General features: G+C 37.7%; 2 protein-coding genes across 3 annotated transcripts in view; both read right to left on the bottom strand.

Moving 5' to 3' along the window:
• LOC107601250 (integrin alpha-3-like) overlaps positions 1-9,627 on the bottom strand; it is a 37,089-nt gene extending 27,462 nt beyond the window's left edge. For both annotated transcript variants that reach the window (XM_016293357.1, XM_016293358.1), the window contains exon 1: positions 9,286-9,627. In XM_016293357.1, the coding sequence (XP_016148843.1) occupies positions 9,286-9,479 (194 nt within the window). In that variant the 5' untranslated portion in view covers positions 9,480-9,627. The remainder of the gene's footprint in view (positions 1-9,285) is intronic.
• Positions 9,628-23,316: 13,689 nt separating this feature from the next.
• Positions 23,317-25,655, bottom strand: cdk5r1a (cyclin dependent kinase 5, regulatory subunit 1a (p35)). Its single transcript, XM_016293325.1, has 2 exons — positions 25,013-25,655; positions 23,317-24,326 (listed from the first exon to the last, which is right to left on the bottom strand). The coding sequence occupies exon 2, from the start codon at positions 24,287-24,289 to the stop codon at positions 23,366-23,368; it is 924 nt and encodes a 307-aa protein (XP_016148811.1). The 5' UTR covers positions 24,290-24,326; positions 25,013-25,655; the 3' UTR covers positions 23,317-23,365.
• Positions 25,656-26,434: the final 779 nt, after the last annotated feature.

The following is a 26,434-nucleotide window of genomic DNA, read 5'->3' as shown; positions in this document are numbered from 1 at the left end:
ATCTACTTTCGGAAGGCCAAATAAAGTGCTTTTGCTTTCGCCTAGAAACACACAGCATCTCCCTGACATGGCTGCTTCAACATTAACTGCGTTACTGAAACCATGCCTTCTTTCTTTGCGTGCACATTTGGGTGGCATTATGCTAATATTTCCACATAGTGAGGTAGATATGTGGGGGGCGTGTTAGAACAAGCCGTTTTAGGGGGGTGTGGCAGAGTCTTAACTTTGATAAAGAATATCTCTTTGGTTTTGAGACTTTAGTCTTTGCAACTTCAGGGCTCTTATCTATGCACAATCAGCTTGTAACACTCCAAAGAGAAAGGAAAACTTGAAATCGCATCATATGACCCCTTTAAGTATTATATACTACTATTACATATGCTATGGTTTAAAAATTTGGGGTTGTAAGCAGGGTTTGAAATTAACACCCGCCAACCTGCCAAATGTGGGTAAAAATCAGCTGTGGCGGGTAACGCTGTCAAATCACTAGCCAATTTGGCAGGTTACTTTTCGTAAATTATGTTTACTAATTAATTTCTTGAAGTTCATGTAAGCCAAATCTGCTCAGATTTAGTATGCAATGGTCACTTTGTCGCATCCAGTGTGGGCAGCCTCAAGCTGTTGGCTTACCTCCGGCCTTTTTTTCATTATTTATTTGTTTAATATTTTTGGCTAGTAGAAATTATGAATGTAACTTAAAAATTTAGTAGCCAAATTGGCTGGTGAGTGAAAAAGTTAATTTCAAACCCTGGTTGTAAGACATTTTAATGTTTTTGAAAGAAGTTTTATTTTTGTTTTATTTTCATATGTTTTACAATGTAATTTATTCCTGTGATGGCAAAGCAGAATTTTGAGCAGCTATTTCTCCAGTCTTCTTCAGTGCCACATGATGTTTCAGAAATCTTTCTAATATGCTGACTGTATGATCAGGAACATTTGTTATTATTATCGATTTTCAAAACATTTGCTTAATAACAGTGATATTTTTTTAGGATTCTAAGATGAATAAAAAGTTTCGAAGAACAGCATTTATTTAAAAAATTTTTAGAGTCTGTTGCTTTTTTCAAAGCATCATACTTACCCCAAACATTTGAATGGTTGTATGTGTATATTTATAAGCCATCATTCAGCACCAGCCATGAAAGGGGTGGTTGATTGCAACTTCCCTTTTTTTAACGTTAGTTAGTGTGTAATGTTGCTTTTTGAGCATAAACAATATCTGCAAAGTTACGAAGCTGAAAGTTCAATGCAAACGGAGATATCGTCTTTTAAAATTCTGGCAGTTTAATGCCTACAAAAACGGCTGGTAGGGACTACAACAAGTTACTTCCCGGGTTTGTGACGTAACAAACCCAGATAAACCCTGCCCTCGGGAAAAGGCAGCAAAGGGGGCGAGGCCATGCTGCGCTGCTTTAGAGAAGAGGAAGAGAAAACTAGAGGTGCACGTAAAAATCTATTCATATATGAATCGTGATTCTGTCTTCTAAACGATTCTAATGGATTCACAAGTTTCAAAATTAATGTTCTAAAGCAGCGGTTCTTCATACTGTTCCTCGCGTCCCCCTGCTCTGCACACGCTCTGCATCTCTCTCTCATTCAGCTCAGCTCCAACAATGAACTGTTACAATTATACACTTATTTTCACATAGTTATGAGAAGCGTTAAACATGGACGCATGCAGTTGCCGTACTGTATTAAAGCTTTAATCAGGATAAAACCGTATATTAAAAGCTAACATAAGCAGTAGCATTTACAAATAACAGCGTATCTAAAAGTATGAGACAACAACAAACAAAAACATAGGCCTACCATTAAAAGCCATACTTGCACAGGTTCTGCACGATCCTCTTCAATAATATCCTCTGCTTCTCAATCGGGCTCAAACTGATAAGCGATATTAACGATGCCATTGTTTACAATACAACGGGAGCACATGCCGCTGAGGTGAGGGCCGGGACATTTAACCCTAACCTAACCCTAACCCTAACGCGCCCTAGAGGTGGTTTAGCCAATCACACTGGGCTAGCTAACCTATCAGAGCCCTATTTCTGAGGGAGGGAATTATCAGCACGTTTCTCAGAGAAGGGACAGAGCGGTGTGGAATAAAGGTAAATTATGTGAAAAATAATGAGTTTTTTTTTTTTTTTAAATGAAGCATTAACACATGTTAGACTGCACCCCATAAACAATCAAGCCTAGGAAAAAAAAACAGTGAACCACCCCTTTAAAGTCCATAATGGTCAACAAACTATAATAAACCAAAAGACCTCCTGGAAGACTAACACGCTCAAAAGCCTTGTTCAGACCATCAGCCCAAATCCGATTTTGTGCATATCCGGATGGAATCTGATTTGAATAACTGACTGTCCACACAGTGTATCGCAACTGTTCATATCCGATTTGTATGTCCATAAGCGCTCTTTAAAGACCATAGATGCACATTTCTAGCATTTACCCACAGTAATATTTTGTGGGAAACAAAAGATAAGTTGAGGTGGAGAGCCAAGTGCGAGTGGTTTATTAAGAACAGGAAGCAAAACCAGAGGAACACGCGAGGAACCCAAGAGAATGAGATCAGTTTTATAAATTTGTAGACATTGTTAATGAGACATTTGTGTAACTTAAAGGGGGGGGTCTAATGCTATTTTATGCTTTCATATTTACACTGCTAAAGCACTGGATTCTCATCCTAAACATGGCCAAATTCTCAAAATATTAATTGGACGTATGACGGATTATTTATGTGCCAAAGACACTATGTCAGGGTATTTTTCAGAAAGTTTTTTTTTTCCGAGTATGGCCCTGTATGACATCATAAAGGGCAGAATTCCTTATATGGGCACTTCTACCGGAAGAGTGCGCGCATATCAACCAGAGCAAGTGCTCGTCCATCAACGTCGTTGGCAGCGCTGCACAGGACTTGCACGAGAAGGATTTATAATTTTGTTTTTAGACCACAAAATCAACAATGTCACCAAAGAAGTGTTTTTTTGTTTGTGAGGAAAGATAACCTTGTTCAGCTTCCCAGACAACCCAGCGTTAAGGGAAGAAAGGATGCAGTTTGCTTCTCCGGGGCAGCAATGGAGTTGTGCAAGAGTGTTTGTTCCTGACATTTTAGTGACGAATGTTTTATAAACAAATTAAATATAATTTAGGTCAATAAAGTTTTTGTTCCTGTTTTATGTCGATGTCACAGCTTGCAGACGATTGCTACGCAAAAGCTTTGCATGCTTGTGACTCTTTAGCTCCGCCCACACCACGCCTCCAGAAGCCCGACTGTTTTCTGAGAGAGGCGTAAAGCTGTAAATCTCTTTTATAAATCTGATAAAACTAAAGACTCTTCGGAGATATGAAGGATGCAATACTACTCTATAGGTACTCAAGATTCACATAAACTGTGTGATACGTCCACTTTAAAGGAACATTTTAGTAGTAGTTAATAGTCTCTTATTGGCCAAGGCTTCTATAAGACAAACAAAACAAGCCCTGCAAATGAAAGAACACATATACAGACACTCCATATTTAATGGTATTTGATGATTTGTTAATTGCACTTAATAAATTACACTTTCTATAAAACATTAGCAATGGGTTTGTAAAAGGAGGAGAAGCTACACTGCACTGAATAAACTGTTTTTGTGGAAAAACAGCTTATCATTTAGTGAATCAACAGCCTATCAACTAATCTTCAATATGATTACCTTCAAACATTCATTCTGGATTGAACTATTTTTAAAGTTTACACTGAAAAACTTCACAGACAATTTTGCCACAGGTAGTTTCAGGTTCAGTTTATGGTACATCACATTTATTTTTAAAGGGGTGGTTGACTGTTTTTTTTCTAGGCTTGATTGTGTTTATGGGGTGCAGTCTAACATGTGTTAATGCTTGGTTTAAAAAAAAACATTATTTTTCACAAAATGTACCTTTATTCCAAACCGCTCTGTTCCTTCTCCTTTGAACGCTCCGATGATTTCCTGTTTTTTATGAAGCCCCTCCCTCAGAATTACGCAATGGGCTCAGATTGGTTAGCTAGACCAGTGTGTTGTGAACAATGGTGTCGTCAATATCGCTTATCAATTTGAGCCCGATTGAGACGCAGAGGGTATTAGTGAAGAGGATCGCGCATAACCTGCGCAAGTGCACGCCTCTTAATGCTATGTTTTTTGTTTGCTGTTGTCTCATACTTTTAGATACGCTGTTATTTGTAAATGCTACTGCTTATGTTAGCTTTGAATATACCATTTTATCCTGATTAAAGCTTTAATACAGTACAGCAACCGCATGCGCGGATTGCGCGCCCATGTTTAACGCTTCTCATAGCTATATGAAAAATATCTGTCTGTCTATACAGACAGATGTTGTCGGTATAATTGGAACACAGTTTATAGGAGCTGATGAGCTGATGGGAGAGAGAGATGCAGAGCAGAGCGTGTGCAGAGCAGGGGATGCGAGGAACAGGATTAAGAACATTTTAGACCATTGATTTTGAAACTTGTGAGTCCAGTAGAATCGTTAGAAGACAGAATCACGATTAATATATGAATATATTTTTTCGTGCACCCTTAGTTTTAATGGCATGGCAACAACTCTTCCTCTTCTTCAAAGCAGCGCATGGCACCCTTTGTTGCATGTTCCCGAGGGCGGGGTTTATTAGGGTTTGTGACATCACAAAACCAGGAAGTAACTCGTTGTAGTCCCTACAAGCCATTTTTGTAGGCTTTAAACTGCCATAATTTTAAAAGACGATATCGCCATTTGCATTGAACTTTCAGCGTCGTTACTTTGCAGATACTGTTACAAAAAACAACAACACAGTAAACAGAAAACTAAGCAACATAAAAGTCCCAACACAAAAAATGGCACTGTGCACCACCCACACTGACTATGTATTTTCTCACATCATCACCACGTAGGCTTTAAAGGGGTCATATGATGTTGCTAAAAAGAACATTATTTTGTGTATTTGGTGTAACGAAATGTGTTTAATGCGGTTTAAGGTTAAAAAACACATTATTTTCCACATACTGTACATTATTGTTTCTCCTCTATGCCCCGCCTTTCTGAAACGCGTTGATTTTTACAAAGCTCATCGGACTGAAAAGCGAGGTGTGCTCTGATTGGCCAGCTATCCAGTGCGTTGTGATTGGCTGAATACCTCAAGCGTGTGACGGAAATGTTACGCCCCTCACTATACTGTGATGATGCCCTGTCAGGCCGAAGCAATGATTCAAAAACATGAAAACCCATTATAAACGAGGCATTTGTTGCATCCAGTGGGGACATAATTATGGATTATAATGACTTATACTGTCTTTTTACACGTTGCATCGCGCCGCGTAAACATAAAACCATGTCTGCATTTGTGATCGGAGAAATGACAAACAACAAGCCCTACTCTACACTGCCCAAAAAAACTTGCTTTAAATATATAAAATATAAAAACTCTTTAAATATAAAAAAAACGTACTTACCGTCTGCGAGTCAGAACAGCCGGCATTGTGGTCTACTCTACCAGGATCAGTAAACAGTCCTCCATAATATGTGCTGCACACATCTGAATATTTGGTTGGTTGAAGTGTTCTGGAACAGTGTTGTAAATACAACTTAACCACTGATTTCTAGTCGTGTCCATTTTTGGAAGGCCAAACAAAGTAGTTTCGCTTCCACAACGAAACACAGCGTCACACACGGCAGCCTAGAGTGAGCAGAGGCCGGGGGCTAGAGTGAGGAACGGCCGGAGAGCTAGAGTGAGCAGAGGCGGCGGGCTTGAGAATGGCGCGGCCGGCGGATTCGACGAAGGAGTGTCCGGAGGGCTTGCGTTCTTCCTTTGCGTGAACATTTGGGCGGCGTTATGCAAATCTTCCCACATCGTGACGTAGACATGTGGGAGCGTGTTAGAACGAGCCGTTTTAGGTAAGCGTGGCTGACTCTTAACTTTAATTTAAATTTTATTTTATTTGAGACTTTAGTCTTTGCAACTTTGCAGATCTTCTTTATGCACCAAGAGCTTGTAACACTCCAAAGAGAAAGGAAAAATAGAAATCGCATCATACGACCCCTTTAAACATTTGCTGCAGTTGTTCAGCCGGTAACTGGATCTCAGTCGTGAGAATTTCATCTTGCGGCTTTGCAGAGAATTTAAGCATGATGAGAAGTTGTCTGTGGTCATGAGGATCTAAGAACCTTCAGCACGTCAGCAGCAGTAAAGAACCACTTCTGCAGCTCTAGCTAACTCCATCACAGGAAGGAAACATGTTATTAGTCTATGAGAGTGTGTGAGACAAATGACCAAAGATCAAGTCACAGAAACACAGGACGTCCTTGTGTGCCACTGAGCCAGTCCTTTATGGCTTCGACAAGATGATGAATGTCTAGCCAGTCCAATTAATATCATCGTGACTGATCTCGTTTCTCAAATTGTCGGTGCAGATAAGATCAGGAGGACCTCTGAATGGTTTATGCATACATAAAACATAAATCAGGAGCAGGGACATTTTTTCTCAAAATGAAAAGAACAAAGCAAATGCAAATTACAAATTTAAACCCTTAGTACAAAAACATAGCAGCTTCCTAAACAACTTAGGAGTTTTCGTCATATTTTTTTTTAAATCGCCAACAACCACAAAGATGCAGTGAAGCAGACAACAGCAGTGCTCTTCCTCTGAGGTTCAATCAGGGAGTCACCAGAAAATGTATTTAGCAACACAGACAGCCTCACATTAGCTTGGGACGACTCCTCTAGGACAATGACAAGGGCAGACGCAAACACTGAATCTGTTTTTTCTTGGTTTGAACTTAGTTGCATTTAATATGACAAACAGCAAATATTTACACCACACTTTTTACAGAGCATAGCATTCACAGACCAAAAAGAGAAATGGGCAAGACCAGACACCCCTGCTCTCTTGTGGTATAGTTTCCTGCATCTGTTAACAATGAAGAGACATGCCTTATGATTCATTTAGTCTGCTTTATGCATACTTCATCCATTCTATGTCTGCAGTGTATCTAATATAGTCAAATCAAAGTATTATCAAATCAAATCAAATACAATTTCATTATCTCCATTGTGCTTGCAGAAATGACACATGAAACATGTCATAGACAGATTTCATTGTGTATATAGCTTTAGGCCTTTACACACATATACAGTATATATAAGGCTGTAATGTGTTGTGGTTTTTTAAATGCTACCTTGTGGGTCCATCATATGCTGACAACTGCACTGAAAAGTCAGGGTGTTCTATTACGGCACCGTATAGCTGTCAACAATTATCATGCTTCAGCAGTACCTCAGTTTTAAATAAAAGCCACAAAGCACCAACTATTTTGAGCACTCAGAAAGCGCTGTTATTGTCATATTTATTGGTTATATGCTCAAATGCTATTTCTCAATTAAAGTTGGGCTGTTTGTTGTGAAGGGCATTATATCCATCCGTAATCGAAGAAAACAGCCTGCGTGAGTCAATGCAGTTACGTGGCTGGCTTTCATTGTGAAATCTGTGGAATTCTAATTTCCTGGGGAGATGAAAAAAAGCATCGTGTGCAAACCAGTATCTACCTGCGCTATCCTGCAAACTCACGATTTTCTGCAAAGCTGGTGTTTTTTCTACTGCTCCCACTGAGGATCTGTGAAAAGGATTTTATGTCCCACTATAAAATTAATATATAGGTGTTAGACGGCAGATAATATGATATTGTTGTTGAACTCAGTCTTCTTGCATACTAGTGACTTACTCTGTATTTGTTTTTGCCTTATGAGGCTGGTGATACAGGTCTCACGGCACTCATAAGCTCCAATTCATTTAGTGAGAATCATAAATAAGAACTACAAAGCGCAATCTACTGCTTCAGTCAGGAGCAAATGGGTCTCAGAGGGACTTACAGACTATTGTTAATGATCAGTTGGTTTATAGAGATATTTCACTGCGGTAGGGGGTAAGTGGTCAATGTGTACAGCTCAGAAGGCCTTAAGGAACACTAGTTATTGTGCTTTGTTTATTCAGTTTCTATGCCCATTTCACAGCTATTGTTCCTGACTCTTTGGCCAGCTGTATCCATTAGGACTTTTATTCATCACTTTTGGTATTAAATCTCACAATATGAGTTCAAAAATCTAAATTTGAGCAAACAGTATTTGAGAAGAAAGGCGGCGACATTTGTTGTAGCAACAAATAATGGTTATAAAACATTAGACAAGCGGGTGCATGACCTGCCCAGCCCTAAGTCACAGTAACGGGCGGCCTTATCACGGTCTCATATCCTCTTGTGAAATGGAAACAAGAAAATGATGAAAGCATTTCAAAAATTTCAATCAAAAGACATGAACAATGACAAATTCATATCACAAATTCATATCTTCATATCACAAAGTCACAAGAAAGAGAAAAAAAAATAAGGTGTGCAGCTTACACTGTAGTAGTAATAATATTACTGCCATTATTGTGTGGCCTAATAAAGTCAGGTTAATTAATTACTACTAAGTAATATTAGTTGTTTTAGATGCTACCACGATGTGCATTTTAGGTCACACAAGTTTCTAAAAAAAAAATCGAATTTATTAACTTTAAAATACTTTTCTTGCACACTTTAATTATTAACAACATATTTATATAAAACATAACATTTTATTTTTTACAAATATTATGATTTTTGAGTCATGAATATTCATTTTCTTCGATTTTCTACAATCGCCTACTGTGAAATTTAATTCAAAAAGGTTCAAATATCTCATATTTGAAAGAAAACCTTGACACAAGTCATGATGACGGTTTAAAGGTGTACTTTGGAAGCTTTTCTGGTCACAAGACAACAAAATGGCATCCTGCATGATGGTTACAACTGACTTGGATAGATTGTTTTAAAGTATGCTTTGTTTATAATAATAATAATAATAATAATTAATGAACAAATAAAATGAAATTCTTGGATAATCTTTGATTTAATTGCGTAAAAAGCTCTGAACAATTACACCACCTTATTTTTCTTTTTTTTACACTTTAAACTTATAAAAATGACTTTCAATTCAATAAATGAAAACGTGCTCATCATAGAAAACCATGCATTCAGGTAATATGAATTGCATTCGAGATGTATTCTTGTACAAAAAAGGACAAGAAATAGGCGTCACTGACCCATATAAAAAGTAGCCTGTAAAAAAGTAACTGCATTATAAAACATCGAGGTAAAACGCTCAACAGGTGCACTAACGTGAGAAGATCTTGTCCTTCTCGTGATTTCACCTGGGGTCAGGTAATAATAATACATTTAAAATATACTTACAGGTGTCTTTTCTCTCCTACGACCTGCTCGTGTAGTGCAACAGAAAGTCCAAACAAACTGCCAGCTGTTTTTCCCTCTTTGACGACTGGAGACCTCACATCCAAGTTGAACGCTTGACAGCAGCGAGCGGCGCTCAACACGAGCACCAAGACAACCGTGTGTTTACGGAGTCTTTGCCGGTGAAATACATTCATTTTTCTAAAAGTCACTGCGATGTTTTAGTTAGGCGAGACAGAAACAGAGCGCGGAGGAAGATGAGTCCGCCAGGGTCTGAACAGAAGCGGATTTGTCAGACGCTGTGAACTGATTGCTCATATTCGTCCCTCTTTCTTCCGGGTTCCGCGCCAGTCATCGGCGAAAACCTGACTGGAGGGCATTAAAATACAGAGCGAGCGAGGGCACCTTGATAGAGGACGGACTAACACATGCTAGCACACACTCAAACTTGCATTCTGTTATAATGTCTACAAAAGGGCTTTTCGAACTTTTTTTTATATGGTCCCTTGAGAGAGGCTTTCTTGAAGCAGTATATTGTCATGGATAAAATAGCCTACATTTGTACTGTGTGAAAAACTTTATAATATTGTAAAAAGACAACATGCTTTTTTTTAATTAAATGATTAGCTTTTATATTTTCATTATACTAAAAACAAAAATTATTAATCTCCTAAAAACTATACTTAAATTGACAGTGTACTATGTAGCCGGTATGAACCAGAAGAGGAACATTTTAAGTGAAGTGAAGTGACATGTGGCCAAGTATGGTGACCCATACTCGGAATTAGTGCTCTGCATTTATCACACACACACACACACACACACACACACACACACAGACAGACAGACAGACAGACAGACAGACAGACAGACAGACAGACAGACAGACAGAGCAGTCATTTTTTGCTGCCGCACCCGGGGAGCAGTTGATGGTTCAGTGCCTTGCTCAAGGGCACCTCAGTCGTGGTATTGAAGGTGGAAGAGAGCACTGTACATTCACTCCCCCCACCTACAATCCCTGCCGGTACAAGACTCGAACCTGCAACCGTTGGGTTACGAGTCCGCCTCTCTAACCATCAGGTCACGACTTCCCCAAAGTTTTAATTTATATACTTTAAAATGTACCTGTATAGCGCTTTTCACAGTAGGCTAAATATTCTTCAGAAGCAAGAACAATACGCCAAATTAAAACTGTTCTTGAAAGAATGCACATTTGGAGGACAGAGAGATAACATTTATTTATTTTATTTTATTTACAATTTTTTTTACTTTTATAGCCTAAAATATAGTTTAAAAATAAAGTTAAAATTGAATTATGAAATAAAATATAATTATAGTTATATTAAAAAAGAATAGTAATAAAATGATGGTGATTCATCTTAACAAGAAAGTGACATTTAAATTAAATTACAGTAAATGTATATTTTTTTTTCTCCAGATTTTCCACAAACCCCCTTTGTGCATCCCCGAGGATCTCCAAACCTCAGAAAATCTCTGTTCTATAAAACTTCTGAAGCATTGGCAACTTCTATATCTCAAAGGTTCAATTAATCATTCACCACATTCACATCATCGTGATATCATGTGTAATCTTAATCTACGATCAGTAAATTACTTTGAATGTCTGCGTGAGCTGAATAACACAACCTTTAGCTGTAAAACACTGAACTGCTTCTATTTCCCTGCTGAAAATTCCCAACATGAACTATTTTACATTTTGGCAGATTGGTACACCCCATTGACAGTTTAGGGGTTGGACCCTCTAAAAAGCATATATTTTTGTATGATTCACATTGTACATATTCAAATCGCCACCTCGTAATATAGTTAAGGATATGGTATGTTCTATCTAAGCATTAACTGGTAAACCATTTTTGACCAGCAACAAACCGGCTACCAGCTTAAGGTTGTCTGGGTGGTTTTTGGAACAGTTTTCTGGATTTTTCAGCTTGATTTATCAGCTTCTGTTGCTCCCCATGCAAAGTAAATGATTAATTATCTCCGTTTTGATTGCTCTTTTGAATAATAGAACTGATATGACAACAGATCAAAGCTTTCACAGTAGTTGGTGGGAGAAGTGAAACCATCCTAAATTGTTACTAAATTACAATAAATCAATAAAACAACCTTCAAAGCTGCAAATCTACATCTGTTTGTAGTGCTTGGAGATCTTTATGCCCACTGAGAGTCCCCAGATGTCCAAAAAGGGTCAGAAAGGAGCCATAGGTTTGTGGGTTTCATTCATTGTTCATGTAGCCATTCTGAGTTATCAGCCCTCCACATTTGCTGACTCTCTCTAGCATGCTCCAGGCTACTGACATAATGAGACCAATGTGCCCTGTGTCCCGGGAATCTATGACATTTGCACGTTTTAAAGCATCAGTCATAGCTTGTGGCTTCTCACTTGCTCTCTATTTGGATTCCTTCATGCTAAACAACAGATGTTGCCATAAAGGTATAGACAAAAATGTGGCCCTCAGCTTGCAATTTATGCAAAGACTCCTGTACAACTGGACATAAAATAATGATTTGAGTTATAATTTCACCTGTATATTATCTTGAGTCCATTAAAATGTACAAGACAACAAGGCCTAGCAAAAAGACAAACACTGCACCTAGTGATGGTTACTTTCTAAACAATGCTTCATGAAGCTTTGAAACCTTAACTAATCTTTGATTTTGAATAAGTAGCAGAAATTTTGAAGTAATGTGCTGCATCAGCATACTATTTGTCGTAAATAATATTTTAAATTAGATTTAGTGTGTCCCAAATCGTTGTGATCATTCCATTGCATGAATTAATGGGAACTACAAACAAAAAAATAAAATAAAATAAATAAAAAACTACAAGCATGGTGATGTAAGTAGTAAGTAAGTAAGTTTATTGTACATAATAAAAATAATCATAATGACAAAAATATTTAATGCTATCTGCGTTATATTTCATCTATAACAACACTGTGAAGTTTCACAATGATACGTTTGGTCATGATTGACAGGGCAGTGACACAATGCTACACATTTCAAAGTATGTATACTTTTAGGGCATAGTATAAGTAGGCATACTGGGATACAGCAAATGAGTCATTTTCTCTACATTCTGAGTCACAAGATGATGCTAATTGCGTATGAAAAAAAGAGAGTGTCCTTGCGTTATAAACGGGATAAATCATGGCTGCCATATTGAAAGGTTGTTCCAAACTGCAGTACTCAAAACTGGCCACTTCAAAGGGCCCTTCAGAACTAATGATTTTAAAGGGTATGTCTGATGGAAGCTTAGATGATGGACATTCTTTGCGCAGGTTTTAAGGGAAAGTTCACCCAATAATGAAAATTCTGTCATTAATTACTCACCCTCATGTCGTTCCAAACACATAAGACCTTCATTCATCTTCAAAACACAAATGAAGATATTTTTGATGAAATCCGAGAGCTTTCAGACCCTGCACAGCAACGCAACTGACACGTTCAAAGCACGGAAAGGTAGTAAGGACATCGTTAAAATAGTTTATGTGACATCAGTGGTTCAACCGTAATTTTATAAAGCTATGAGAATACTTTTTGTGTGCAAAGAAAACAAAAAAAATGACTTTTTTCAACAATTTCTTCTCTTCTGTGTCAGACTTCGACGCGTGTTCACAACAGTACCACGACGCATGCGTGTGCACTCCTCTGCTCGTAAACAAGGCGCAGCGCATCTGGGTTCTACGTCAGAATGCTGGCACCTGCATTAGCAGCACCACACTTATGCGTTATGTTACTCTTGTGAACGCGTGTTGACTGACACAGAAGAGAAGAATTGTTGAATAAAGTCATTATTTTTGTTTTCACCACTGATGTCACATGGACTATTGATGTCCTTACTACTTTTCTGGGCCTTGAACGTGTGAGTTGCATTGCTGTCTATGGTGGGTCAGAAAGCTCTCGGATTTCATCAAAAATATCTTAATTTGTGTTCTGAAGATGATGAAGAAATTTGGAACGATGGTGAGTAATTAATGACAGAATTTTCATTTTTGGGTGACGACAGACCCTGCTGAACTGGCTTGGAAAGATGACACAGAAGTGCATTCCATGCAACATTTTTTGGTCCCCTGCACCCTTCATCTCTTCAAAGCTCTCACTCTGGAGGGCAAACCCTTCGAAGTGATTAGGGCAGGGGTCTTCGAATGTGAATTTTCAAATGAGAAACTCACCGAGATCTACCAAGTGAAAAATAAATCAATAATAAAATACATATAAAATAAATAAATAAAAAAGCTTTTTGGGATGTATCTTTATATTGCATTAATTTAAATTTTAATTAAAATAATAATATAATAATGTCCAATTCTTAGTACCCCTGTAGAACTGTGCCTGCATTTACCTAAAGCAGTGGTTCTCAACCTTTTTTACTCCAAGACCCCCTCCTCTCCAAAACAATACTGCAAGCCTAAACTTTTCTATTCACTAAAACTTTTGTATTTGTTATTACTTTTCAATTACATTAATTTTTTTTAACAAAACAAATTCAAGATAAATTTAAACATTCCATGTTCTTTTTTTGCAAACATACTTTGCAAAAATGTCACTGCAGATATTCTACACAACTTAAAATTATGTAAAGCTCAATTATACAGTAATTTTAACATTTAGGCCTATAAGCCCTACAAGTCAACCTGCCATACCAAACAATACCACAGGGAGATGCCAAAGGGCTGTATATAAACTACTATACGGGTCCATTCAGAATCACTAAACACACCAAAATACAAATGAAAAATGAAACCATTCTGAACTCAGGGATCTGAAGGCGGCTCGACACCACAGTGAGTTTCTCTGTCAGAACAAGCTGTTTGGAGCGTCTGATGCCCATATGTAAATACCACTGATCCTCACAAACTTCTCCAAAACACGCAAGAATCCGTTATAAATCACTCGTTGTATTAACCTACGTGAATATACTGAGCTGTGTTCAAGCAGAATTTTGATGTTATAGTGATCAGTGCGCTGAGAGCGCACATACACGGTTTGTTTGCGCATCAGTTATAACGGACACAATGCACACCTAATGCACGATCCTATATGTCACTGTAATCATCTTTACCTTGATTACAATCGTCGTCCATCAAAACTTTAGGCTACTAGTGTGACACTGGCTTCTTTTATTCAGCCGAGAGCTGTAGTTTGTTTATCATTGCTCATACACAGGGGTGCACATAAGTTTTTCAGCCTGGTTCTCAAAAGAGCACCTGGAGATTTGGTTTGGTCCTCACACTGCACATAGTATGAGCCATTAAATATAACTTTAAAAAAAATTATAATAGTGATAATAATATTAGTACTGTTATATTATTAAAAAGCGAGTATTAAATAAAAATACAAATATTTTATTGTAAACTTAAAAATAAAATGATAATATTTACTTTTTTAATATGAATTTGAATCATTTTCAAACTTAAAATCAGCAAGCTTTTATTTTGGCGTGTTGCCGGCAAGTAAGTACCCCTATATGCGCTGTGGAGTGAAGAGCATCAGAAGAGCGTCAGTGAATGAAATGCCATAGTTTTGCATTGAACCTTGAAAACGGCAGCGGATTGCTTAGATTTATGCTATCAGTTCGAATAGAAATCTTATATGGTAGCCTACAGTTTGTCGATCTAAAATGGTAATTGTGCATGAACAGCTGTCAACCATGTTGGTACGCAAATGAGCGGTCTGAACTTATTTACACAGTGCAATAGTTATTTTGGTCGCGCATGCGCACCTGCGTACCACTTATGTGCTCCCCTGCTTATACAGGTGTTTCACACAGCATGATGAGAAACAGCTTGCTGCTCCGAAACACAGAACATCACAGAATACGTAGAGAGGTGTTGTTATCTATTTATATTTTTACATTATTTAACATATTAGTCACAACATTAGTGACACAGCAACTACTAGACTAGACTCCCCATGTTATAGGCTAATGCCCAACTTTACAGCAGAAAAAAACATGTTTACAGCCTGGTTCAAAAAATTATTTTGGTCTATATAGCTAATTTTGCCCTTCATGACAACTGTGAGGGGGGTGAATTTTTTTTTATAACTCATCCGTTTAAATTATATTAAGCCTTAAAGTTCTGCATAATTAAGGGCGCGGTTACTTGAGTGACAGGTGGATTACCGCTGCTGTCACCACCGTCGAGCTAGGTGGGCGTGGTTACAGCAACCAGCTCCCGCCTACTTGCCCATTTTCGATTACGGCTGGCTCCGCCCACTTTAGGCTTCAAAAACGCTCTTCAGAAACCTACGGGTGACGTCACGGACACTACGACCATGTTTTTATACAGTCTATGGTTGACGCACAGTAATTAGACTGTGAGGTTTTTCTTTCTTTTTAGGTGTCCTCAGCTCAGGATACACAGTCAGTGATTAGAATCACAACATGTCGTGTAAAGGCTGCTTGATTTACTCACTTGTCCCAACATGCGAGATTGCATAACAGTTGCCAACATGTTTTTGTACATGCCAGATGTGTTCTGATACTTTGAAAGTCTGGTCTGTTCTCGAGTGTAAATAACAGATACTGTACCTGCTTTTCCAAAATGTTTTAGATGTCATGTTGAGATAAATGCAGAGCTAGTACATAAGAAACGCTTTATTCAAAATCCTTCATTTAGTGTGAATATAGGCTACAGTACAACATTTGAGTTTGTAAGAGAATTGATACTGTACTACTGCTTATTTTATTTTATAAGATAAATACTTTGAACACATTAGCTTTGAGCACATTAGCTGGCCAAGTTTCAAGCCTTTGTTTATTGTAGTGTTTCATTGTTTTCATGATTTTGTCGTATACGTGTTAATTTAAGGAGAAGAAACTGACAGCAACAGTAGGCCATAAAAATGTGAACCCCAGTATGAAAACACATTATATCTTAATAAATAAAAAATGTAACCAGATTTAGACAGGACACATTCAGAGTGTGCTAGGCCAAGCAATGGCACCAGAATAAAGCAAAAGATTTATATGACATTCTCATAAATGTTTGATGAATTAAGTTAGTAATTTCTTAAATGACAATACAATTAAACTTTGCCATGACTTAATGTAGCCTACTTTCAGTGATGTTTTAACATTTCATCATTCTGGCAGAAAGAAAAGAAAATCAAAGTTACAACTTCAGTATAGTGATAAAGGATGCTGTTTGTCTGAGGTAAAAGCGCAGACAGAGTGTGTCACAACCAAGGTTTTCTGATATCGATCTCAGTCTGTCTCTAAATCACTGTCAGGCAAAGTTGAATAAACAACTGTGAGAAGTCAGAGAAACAGACCACAACCTGAATTATAGTGTTCTGTGAAAATGACGTCCTCATTTTCATCTATTTTACACCTCATTCCTCTTGATAATCTAGTGCTGTTAGATAATTGTGTTGACAGGCTGGTGAATTAGTCATTTTGTTTAGTGTGTGTTTAAAATCATGGCTGAAAAAAAAAACAGTTATACCAAGCGTTAGCATGTTAATTTTAATAAACCAAGTTGTTTTTGAGATATTAACAGAATAATCAGGACAGAATAATTAGAAAATGTTAATTACAGACAATATTACTGAGCCCTAAAGTCTACTGCAGCGACACACTTTTTTCGCCAGTAATTTATCGGTTCAATAATTCAAAAGTGACTACAGCATTGAGTAACGAGTAATATTCTTTCATTATGAGGGTTCGGCTTTTCCATAAATCTCTCCAAAAGCACACCTACATGCAACAGATGAACAGACTTTCATCTTTTCAGAGACTGTATTTGTCTCACTGACAAACTGACAGACACAGTTTAAATGTAAATGCAGTGTCATCAAATGTTAGACTGAGTCAGATTTGACAGTGAAGGTTCATTATATGTTATTATACAGCTATATTATAGTCTAGCAAAGATATGTTAAGCCATTTCTGATTATTTTAGGCGTACCATGTCTGTAGGTGTGAGGAAAACACTGCAGATTTATATGAAGTCATCCATTTGAGGCCACCGCTGCTGAACACGTGCAGTTTGAGTGCCACCTGATGGCCACTCAATGCATTGTACAGAAACGGGTCAACAAGGTATTATATAAACATTTTTATTGCCTAGTAAAATGCAGTTACCACATGCAGACATGCATTTTTTTTCTGATTTCAAGAGAATGAGTCTGCCATATGCCCGGTGTAGTGGCTGTGCTGTGTCTGCTGTGACAGTTATTGCTCTATGACAGTCTGTTGGGCATCTCTTTGATGTGGCTGCAGTTCCATCTGTGTTCTGCAGTGTGCACATGGTAGGAATATTCAGGAACAGCTGGTTGTTTTAACAGCTGGCTTACAGTGTCCATGCTCTTAGATTTTAAATGGCTGTTAATTTTAAATCACTGTTAAAAAATATCATAAAGTCATAAAGTGTGTGTATAAGCATGTAAGCTACATTAAGAAGTATTTCTAAATGTAGCTTGCATGCTTATACACTCACTTTATGACTACTGACATTTTTTGACAGTGATAGCTGATATATGGTAAGAACAATGAAGAACAGAGAACTGAATTTCTCTGTGAATGTGAATTCTGACCCTTAATAATGTTTCTTTAATATTTCCTTTATTAATCTTTATTAATGTATTATTGTTTTTGACATTGTGTGCAACCATAAGTTATTTGAAATCACAATAAAGAGAAATCACATACAGCTATTTAAAAAAAAAGTGATATAAGGACCAATCAGACAGAACAGAGAACCCAACCTAAGTTTTGAGAGACAAATTCAGAATATTACTGAATTGTAAGAGATCACTGATATCTAGCCAGTGTAATTTGGATACAAGTGTTACTTGTGTTACTTGAATAACTGCTTTGGATGAGTTTTATCATTATTTATACTATCATTATATATTTTTAAATTAGCTTTGATTTTTATATTTGACTTTTTTATTTTAAGTATTAGTGATTTGGTTATTTGCTTTTTTTGCTTCATTTTTAAAAATCTTTATATGTATATGTATGTATATATTGCTACATAGCTTTGACCTATGTTTATTTCACTTTTAGTTCTAGTAATTTTAGTACTTCATTTTTACCTTATTTCAGTTCATTGACAATCTATTTTAGATTAGAAAATTTCTAATTTTCGTTTAGGTTTTAAGTTTTCATATATATGATTTATATTTTAGTTTAGCTGTATTTCAATTACCAAAAAAACGAATTTAATAGTTGAATTTTAGCTAACAATCAGGGGTGTAGCCATCATTTCAGAAGTGAGGATTTTAAAATGATTGCTGTGATCAAAGCTGAATTTTCAGCATCATTACTCCAGTCTTCAGTGTCACATCCTTCAGAAATCAATCTAATATGCTGATCTGCTGCTCAAGAAACCTTTTTTAATCATTATTATTATTATTATTATTAATGTTTTTCAGCAGCAAATCAGAATATCAGAATGATTTCTGAAGGATCGTGTGACTGGGGGAACGATGCAAAGAATTTAGCTTTGAAATTACTATAGATTACATTTGAAAATATATTCAAATAGAAAACAGTTATTTTAAATAGCCTAGTAAAAATATTTTTTTAATTTTACAGTTTTGCTGTACTTTGGATCAAATAAATGCAGGCTTGGTGAACAGAAGAGACTTCTTTAAAAAACATAAAAAATCTTACTGTTCAAAAACTGTTGACTGGTAGTGTATAGTCAACTTAAATTTTTCTCTCATTTCTAGCTTTTAATTGGCTTAGAAATCAGATAACTGCTGGACAATAACCAATAATATGCTAACCAATGATTTGCTTATATACTACAAACACTTTTTTAAATCACATAATAAGGCAGAATAGTTTCTATACTGTAATAAATGCTATGTCAGTTAGCACTGCATTGTTCATATACTTTATTTATTACCTGGAGATGACTTGACAAACACAAATAAACCATATTGTCGCAATCGTATGTTTAATGTCTTCATGTTTCCAAACGTTTCTGTTTTTCTGAAAACAACTGTTTCATACAGAGATAGCTGGACGCTTTTGTCCATGTTAGGAATTTCCTCACAGGACTTTCTGCGCGAGAGCAGTCACGTCCCCCGCGTAAACTACGCCCCTGTAACAATAACAACACTGCAACACTGGGGGGCGGGGCTATCTGTTTGCAGACCAATGACAGGCAGGGAAACTTTCTTCCCTCGGGAAACCTGTTTGTAAACGGTAGGCCTAATAATTTTGTGGTGGCACCATTAACTCGTCCTCACTGTGTGTCAATAGCGTTTGAAGCTTATAGGTAAGCCACGGGACACTCTATGAACCTTGCGAATTGGACAGTATTTAAGTGACTGGAATACATTTAAGGCTGTTTCACATCTGCAACAACCGCGAATTCCTGCTTCATTTCTAACGGGAGAAAGATGAAAGGTAGCAGAACGGAGCCGGCGCTAAAAGCTTCACCCCACCCATATACACAAAAATACATAGCCTACTGATATGAAAATCCTCTTCACGCAATCTGTGAAATGTTCTCCAGCAGATGGCAGTGTGCCGCACTGTGATGTGTACCCTATTGAGTTACGTAATACTGCAGTTGCCCCTCATTACTAGTCAATGAGGTGCCTGTGCTTATGTCTTATATGGTGTATGGTCATTGAATTAATACAAAGAAAATGAAAAACAATTATAGAGGAGAAAAATATGATAAATCTATTAGAAATGAAATGATGTTCTGCAAATATATCAAGCAGAAAGCCATTTGTTAAAAATTGTAAAAAACAAAAACAAAAAAAGGATATAGTAAGCCAGGTGTATACAACATAGAATAAAAAGCAAGACACATAATCAATGTTTTTGCTTGCAAATGCACATTTTTATATAAAGTAGACAGAAGAGTTGACCAAAGTCATTGCACAAACTCACATTCATACACACCCATATACTGTAACAGATTGCTCCTTTAAATATATTAGTTACATCTCATTTTTGTTTCATTTTGATCTACAAATTTCACACAACGTGAAACATAAAGGAAAGAGAAAATCATATTTCAGTCTTTTGTTGCTATACCGTTTTTTTTTCTGTTGAAGAATGTTACATCAACCACAAAAATTGTATGAAACATAATAACACAATTTTGCCTCTTTCATTATCTATGACAAGAACAGAGGCCTTTCTCCACCCCAATCTGTTATGGTCCGTTATCATCACATCCAGTATCCCATTCTAGCAATGGAGCCATTGTTGTTGTAGCATCAATGCATGTACAGTCTTTTTGCCCTATGTACAAAACTTAACTACATTCAGCTAACCAATGAGTAAGGTCTTGTTATGGGTAAAATGTGATATCTGCATTAATAGCACCATCAGAATGAGGCCAGACACAAAATATGGGGGATACATGTAAATGCATTATCAGCAACTGATCAGAAATATGTAAATCGACTTGTTTAAATGATCCCATACATCAACTGAAAAAAAAACGTACAAAAGACAAATAAATGAGTTTAAAGACTGTTGTCTGTTAGCTTTTGTTTGTCATTGATCTTTAAAACTTCTAATATGCATACTGCTAAACATAGTGCAATCAGGCCACAGATGACCTGCCATCTGAGTTGATCTGATCAGTTTTTGTGTGCTACAGGTAATTCATCTTAGTATCTTACATTTCATCCGTATCTTATCATTTGCATATTGAAAAGCTGCTGTACTTATATAGAGGCCTCTTAAGACTCAAAAATCTATTCAAACGCCCCTTTGCAAATGTTAATATTATACCTGTGAACTGCTCCTTCATCACTGTTCATCACCTTTGACAAAAACTGCGCTTGTCCTCGTGTCACATACTGAAGCAATACTGAAGGTTTTTGCAATGTGTGTCAAATTATGGAAGTAAAATCAAATCAACTGTGCTCTCAAATTTGTTAATACTCTATCTGAGATATGTGAGAGCAGCACATTAAATTGCAGACAAAAAGAAGACTAAAAAGGAGTGTTTTGGGCAAAATGAACATTTATAATTTTTTTAAGTGCTTTCTTTTAAGTGACTTAAAACTGTAAAATAACCCTTTTCTAACTTAAATAACAATGGCTATTTATTTTGCATGTGACCCTTGCACTATTATGTTTTTTAGAGTTTCTTGTATCTGATACAGGGCTTTCGTGTATTTAAAATAAATGTAGGGTTTTGTTTTTATGTATGCATAATTATGAAAATTGTATTCTGAATCTATAATGGACTGAAAACAATTGCAATTTTCTAACAATACAAGTAATTTTCCCTTTCTTTTTTAACAAAATATTTGTGACATTGTATGTCTCCTACTCAAGTCTTTCTATAATGCCCCTTCTCCTTTGCTCCTTCAAAAATATCCCTTTCCTAATGAGAAGGCTGCAAAAACTTAGTGTACCTCTAGCTTACTTTTATAACTTTTATGTCTTTATGGCACATTATTTTTGGAGCACCGTCCAAAAGAACGTCATACAAATATTGTGACCATCAAATCATAAACAAAGATCTTTTAAAAAGTGTGTGGCCGGTCAAAGAAGCATGCATTAACACCCGTATAAGAACATACAGTACTTGCTGTTGAAAATACATAAAATATCTACCTCTCCATTTGTTTGTTCCCTATTAGACATTTCAGTTCTTTTCACGATGACAATAGGTAGCACAACTTGGTCTCCTGGTGAAAGGTGAAAGTTGGAAGCAGTGCAGTCATTTCTTCATCACAAATTGTGAACCATTTTAAAGCAACCATAAAGCATAATAAATGTCCTTAATATAGAGAGTCATTAACAACAATAACTGATGTATGTTTGGACAGACCACCTCATCAAATGGCCTCGAACCTGCAGCAGTTTAAGACCCAGACCTTCTTTAAAGGCCACCAAGATATGCTAAACAAACATAACATGTTGAAAACGTGATGCCATGCAAGAGCAGCAGTTCATGGTCCTCATATATTTCACTTCATCAATGTATAGGATTTATATGAATGTAGAAATCGCAGAAGGTACAACTTTGGTCTTTGGTTTGTATCATTTTGGAAGTGTTGCTAACTTGGCTCTCGTTTTCAAACTACTACTCAGTCTGTTGTGAGCACGGCAAGATGTAAGAATACAGCACAAGCTGAGCTTTCCAATTCATGCCGTTCAGTCTTTATTGTGAATCAAGAAGCATTTTTTATTGGGAGTCATAAAGACTGCTGCTCATGTTTGTGTATGGATGGAATCACTTGGAAAGGTCAACATGCTGCACAGTCGGTATATCCTGCAGTTGATTCGTTGACCTCAGGAATGCCACACGACCAGTCAATGAACACCTTGTCGGTTGGCAAGGTGCTGTCCTGCACCTTGGTCAGATCTTAAAGGAATAGTTCGCTCAAAAATAAAAATGTACTGAACATTTACTCACCCTCAGACCATCCAAGATGTAGATGCATTTTTTTGTTCATCGAAACAGATTTGGAGAAATTTAGCATTACATCACTTGCTCACCAATAAATCCTCTGCAGCGAATGGGTGCCGTCAGAAAGAGAGTCCATAATGAGTCAAAATCTCACATCAAAATCCACCAGCATCTTTGTTTAGAATGGATTTGAACAGTTTTCGCTTGTAAATGGTGCTTTATTTGTGCATGTTTCTCTCCTGATTCCTCTCTTGATCACTAGAGAAAGCAATAATATGGATATCGTATTTTAGATGAAAATCTTAATGATGAATTTGTTTATTACAAACACACAGCTTTTTATTGGTTTAAATTGATTTACTGGAGTTGTGGATTACTGTGATGTCTTTATCAGCTATTTGGACTCTCATTCTGACGGCACCCATTCACTGCAGAGTATCCATTAGTGAGCAAGGGAAACAAACTCATCTCATCGTGGGTGGCCTGAGGATGAGTAAAAATTTACACATTTTTATTTGTAGGAGAACTATTCCTTAGAATGGCCGATCTAGTCGCATTCATTGCTACAAATAAGCTTCAAAACTATGCTCTGAAGCTTTTTAATACTAATGACACTAAAGTGTTTTTGTAAAAAAGAAAACAATGTTTTTTTTTTCTGTGCACAAACTTTTTATGCACATTCTTTTTCTGTTTATGCACAAGCGCCTTACTTATCGATCCAGGCCTATAAGCAGCCGGCTCTCCTCCTCCTTTTGACTTTCGTTTTTCAGGTCAGAGAAAACCTGCGTGAAGTAGTGCGGGTCAGAGTTAAGTTGGAGCATTTTGCTACTCATGCGGTTGATGATCGCCAGACTGCGATTCCAGAATGCATCCTTATCCGTCTCCACCAGGAAGGGCTTGAGCGGGTATGAAATCTCATTTCCCATGTAGGAGTAGGACAGGTAGAGGCAAGTGAGCAGCTCGGCCTGTAGCTCGCGCTCACTGGACACCTCGGCCGAAATGACCTCACGGCAGAGCATGTAGAGGAAGACTACGTTAGCCGGGGTGATGAAGCCATGGTCCTGCCAGCCCTGCAGCAGAAGGGAGCGGTCCACGCTGCGCAGCCACAGAACAGGGTCGGCTGGGGAGAGGCGCTTCAGTCGGTAGCAGCGTCGGCACAGGAACTCGCCCAGGCTCCTCAGGAGCTCGCTGGTGGAAGCCTGCACGATCACTCTTTTGGGTGTGCCTGCATTGGTCGCTTGGCCCACCGATCCAGTGATGGAGGTCCTCTTCCCAGTGGAGGCCACATTGGCGGTGGTTTTCGATGTGGGAATGGAGCTCACGGCCGGCTCCTGGGTGAAGCCGGAGAGGTTGGCACAGGACTGGGACTTCTTCAGGTTTTGGCTGTTGAGGGTGCCCACGCTCTCTTCATCTTGACTGTCCCCAGAGGCCAGCTTCTTAGAACCTTTTCTCTTGGCCGAAGCTGCCACGATGCGCTTCCATGGCAGGACATTGATGAGCGACTGACGCTTCAAGCCCTTGTCCTTGGCGTTTTTACTGTTCTGCACAGCTGTATAATGTGCCAGAGGGGGTGGTATTTCATCAAACAGGCCTGCCTTTCGGTAGCTCGGGGAGACTGAGAGTACAGTTCCCATGTTGCCTTGATTATTACGGGGTCTTTAGATACAGAATCTGCTCATAAAAGAAATAAATATGAATGTTTAGAGACACAATACTGTTCTAAATAAGCTATGATTTTGATGAAACCACCATCACCACTTAAACAGACCATCCACACACACGTGCAAAACATGCATGAATTATATATATTGTATAGTATGTCTAGAAAACCAAATGTAAAAATATTACAATAATTTTTTTTGATACACAGGTAGACTTCTCTTTTGTTTACTGAACTGTACCGCTGGTATGAGATTCACCAGGAGATTCAGCAGAACATGCAAAAGCATCCATCTTAGCTTCAAAATGGAAGGCGAGAATGTAAACACATTCATTCCCAATTCATATCCATTTGTAAGAACAATCTCTCTCGGTGCAAATTGGAAATTGATAGCTGACTCACAAATTATTACATTTAAGCTTTAGCACGTGTTGGAACTCATAATTTAACGAGCTCTTAAAAATGTTTAGTGGGTCAACACGAGGAAATGAGAACATCACGCTTCAGACAAAACGAGCAGTCGTAAATCAAGATAGCATCTTTATAACGATGGGCTCGTGTGCACGGTACAATTGAGTTCTTCACATTTTGCGAACTATTTTCAAGCGAACCATTCAAAAGCGTTTTTGAAATGAACATCATTTGATTAAAAAAACCAGCATAAATAGGTTATATACAAAAACATTTCTTTACTTACTAATCAATACGACTTCCTCGCGGTGATAAATGTAGATATAGAACAAGAAGACTAGGTAAATATAGAAATATTCGTCTATTATCCCCTTTTTCCCTCAGCGTGTCGCACTGTGGAACGTGCTCGTCGTTGTCCAAGGTTCTGAAAATGGGACGTCGGCGATGAAATAATGCTTCCACGTAAACTATGCAGGGTTCAGGATTCTCCGGTTGCTAAGGTTACTTTCCAGATGCACGCCACGTCTTCCCACATAAACCCTCGATACGGGGCAATTTTATTGTTTCTCGTTCATCACAATCAATCTCGGGTCTGTTTCACATCTGCCCGTCTGTGGTCTTGTTGTTGAACTGCGCAGGCGGAGGAATAACACGCTATAGGCTTGAGTGTAACTGGAAATGCGTAAAAATAAAGGTCCGTGCCAGTGAAGTCGATGAATTGCGTTCATTGACCGCTATTTTTCGAGAGAGAGGGGGGCATTGGTGCTCTCTCGTGGAGATGCTGAATCTCAGGTGGGTGGCTGAGCTCCCTCTGGTCATCTGTCCATGCTTCATGCGTGCGCTGTCCACAGCACCAGCATCTGTTATAGCGCTTCCTGAGCTTGAACATGAAAGGTAGACTTTTAACTAGTTTAGACGCCCTGTTTTTGCATGACGGGCCAGCTGTTGACAGATTACAGTCTTTAATCAAGGCCCAGAGAGTGTGGAAAGTCTCACACACAACGCTCGAGACAGATTAACGTAAATCCTGATGTGCAGTAACGTCGCCGAGGCTTTGTAGACCTCAGTGGCGCAGTGACATGAATGGGCAACCCCACCCCCCTCTGATCTCTCTCTCACACCCACCACTCTCACACACTCTCTCCATCTCTCATGCTTATCCAATCATCCTGCTCTCACTTTTTAATAGTAAGCAATAGTTTTCTTAAATGGCGACCCATCTGAGTGTTTTACACCCTTATATGTTAATAGTTTTAAGCTTATCCCATCCTCAAGCCATTGATGAAACAGCACTTCAGATTAAAGGTGCATGCAAATCAGGACCTCTATCTATCTATCTATCGATTTTGGCATGATGCAAGTAAATTCAGCATTCAAGTCAGTTTACATGAAAAGTCAAAAATCATTTTTTTTTGTTTTTTTACAATCACTAGGACACATTTTTCAATACTTAGTTCAGTTTTCCAAAACTATTTTCACATACTTCTACTTACCAACTTTTTTGATTGGCACAGCAGTAAATTTCACATTCAAAATGCACTAAAACTACCAAAACATTTCATACTGTACATGTCTCAAATCAAGTCATTGTTCCATAACACTAGTAAAGGTTGTTGCACAAAAAACATTTTGTCACTTATAAAACAATTACTTAAAAACACTTACAACAAGTAGAATTGTATTTTTGTTCTTTTGTCAAATTTCTTTA

This window comes from Sinocyclocheilus grahami, unplaced genomic scaffold (assembly GCF_001515645.1).
Source record: "Sinocyclocheilus grahami isolate Dianchi unplaced genomic scaffold, SAMN03320097.WGS_v1.1 scaffold302.1, whole genome shotgun sequence".
Taxonomy (NCBI): Eukaryota; Metazoa; Chordata; class Actinopteri; order Cypriniformes; family Cyprinidae; genus Sinocyclocheilus; species Sinocyclocheilus grahami.
The sequence above is the reverse complement of the archived record's forward strand: the minus strand, read 5'-3'. Positions and strand labels throughout refer to the sequence as shown.

What these genes read in the sequence shown, in the direction of transcription:
- cdk5r1a (XM_016293325.1), bottom strand. Translation starts at nt 24,289, where the DNA reads ATGGGAACTGTACTCTCAGTCTCCCCGAGCTACCGAAAGGCAGGCCTG.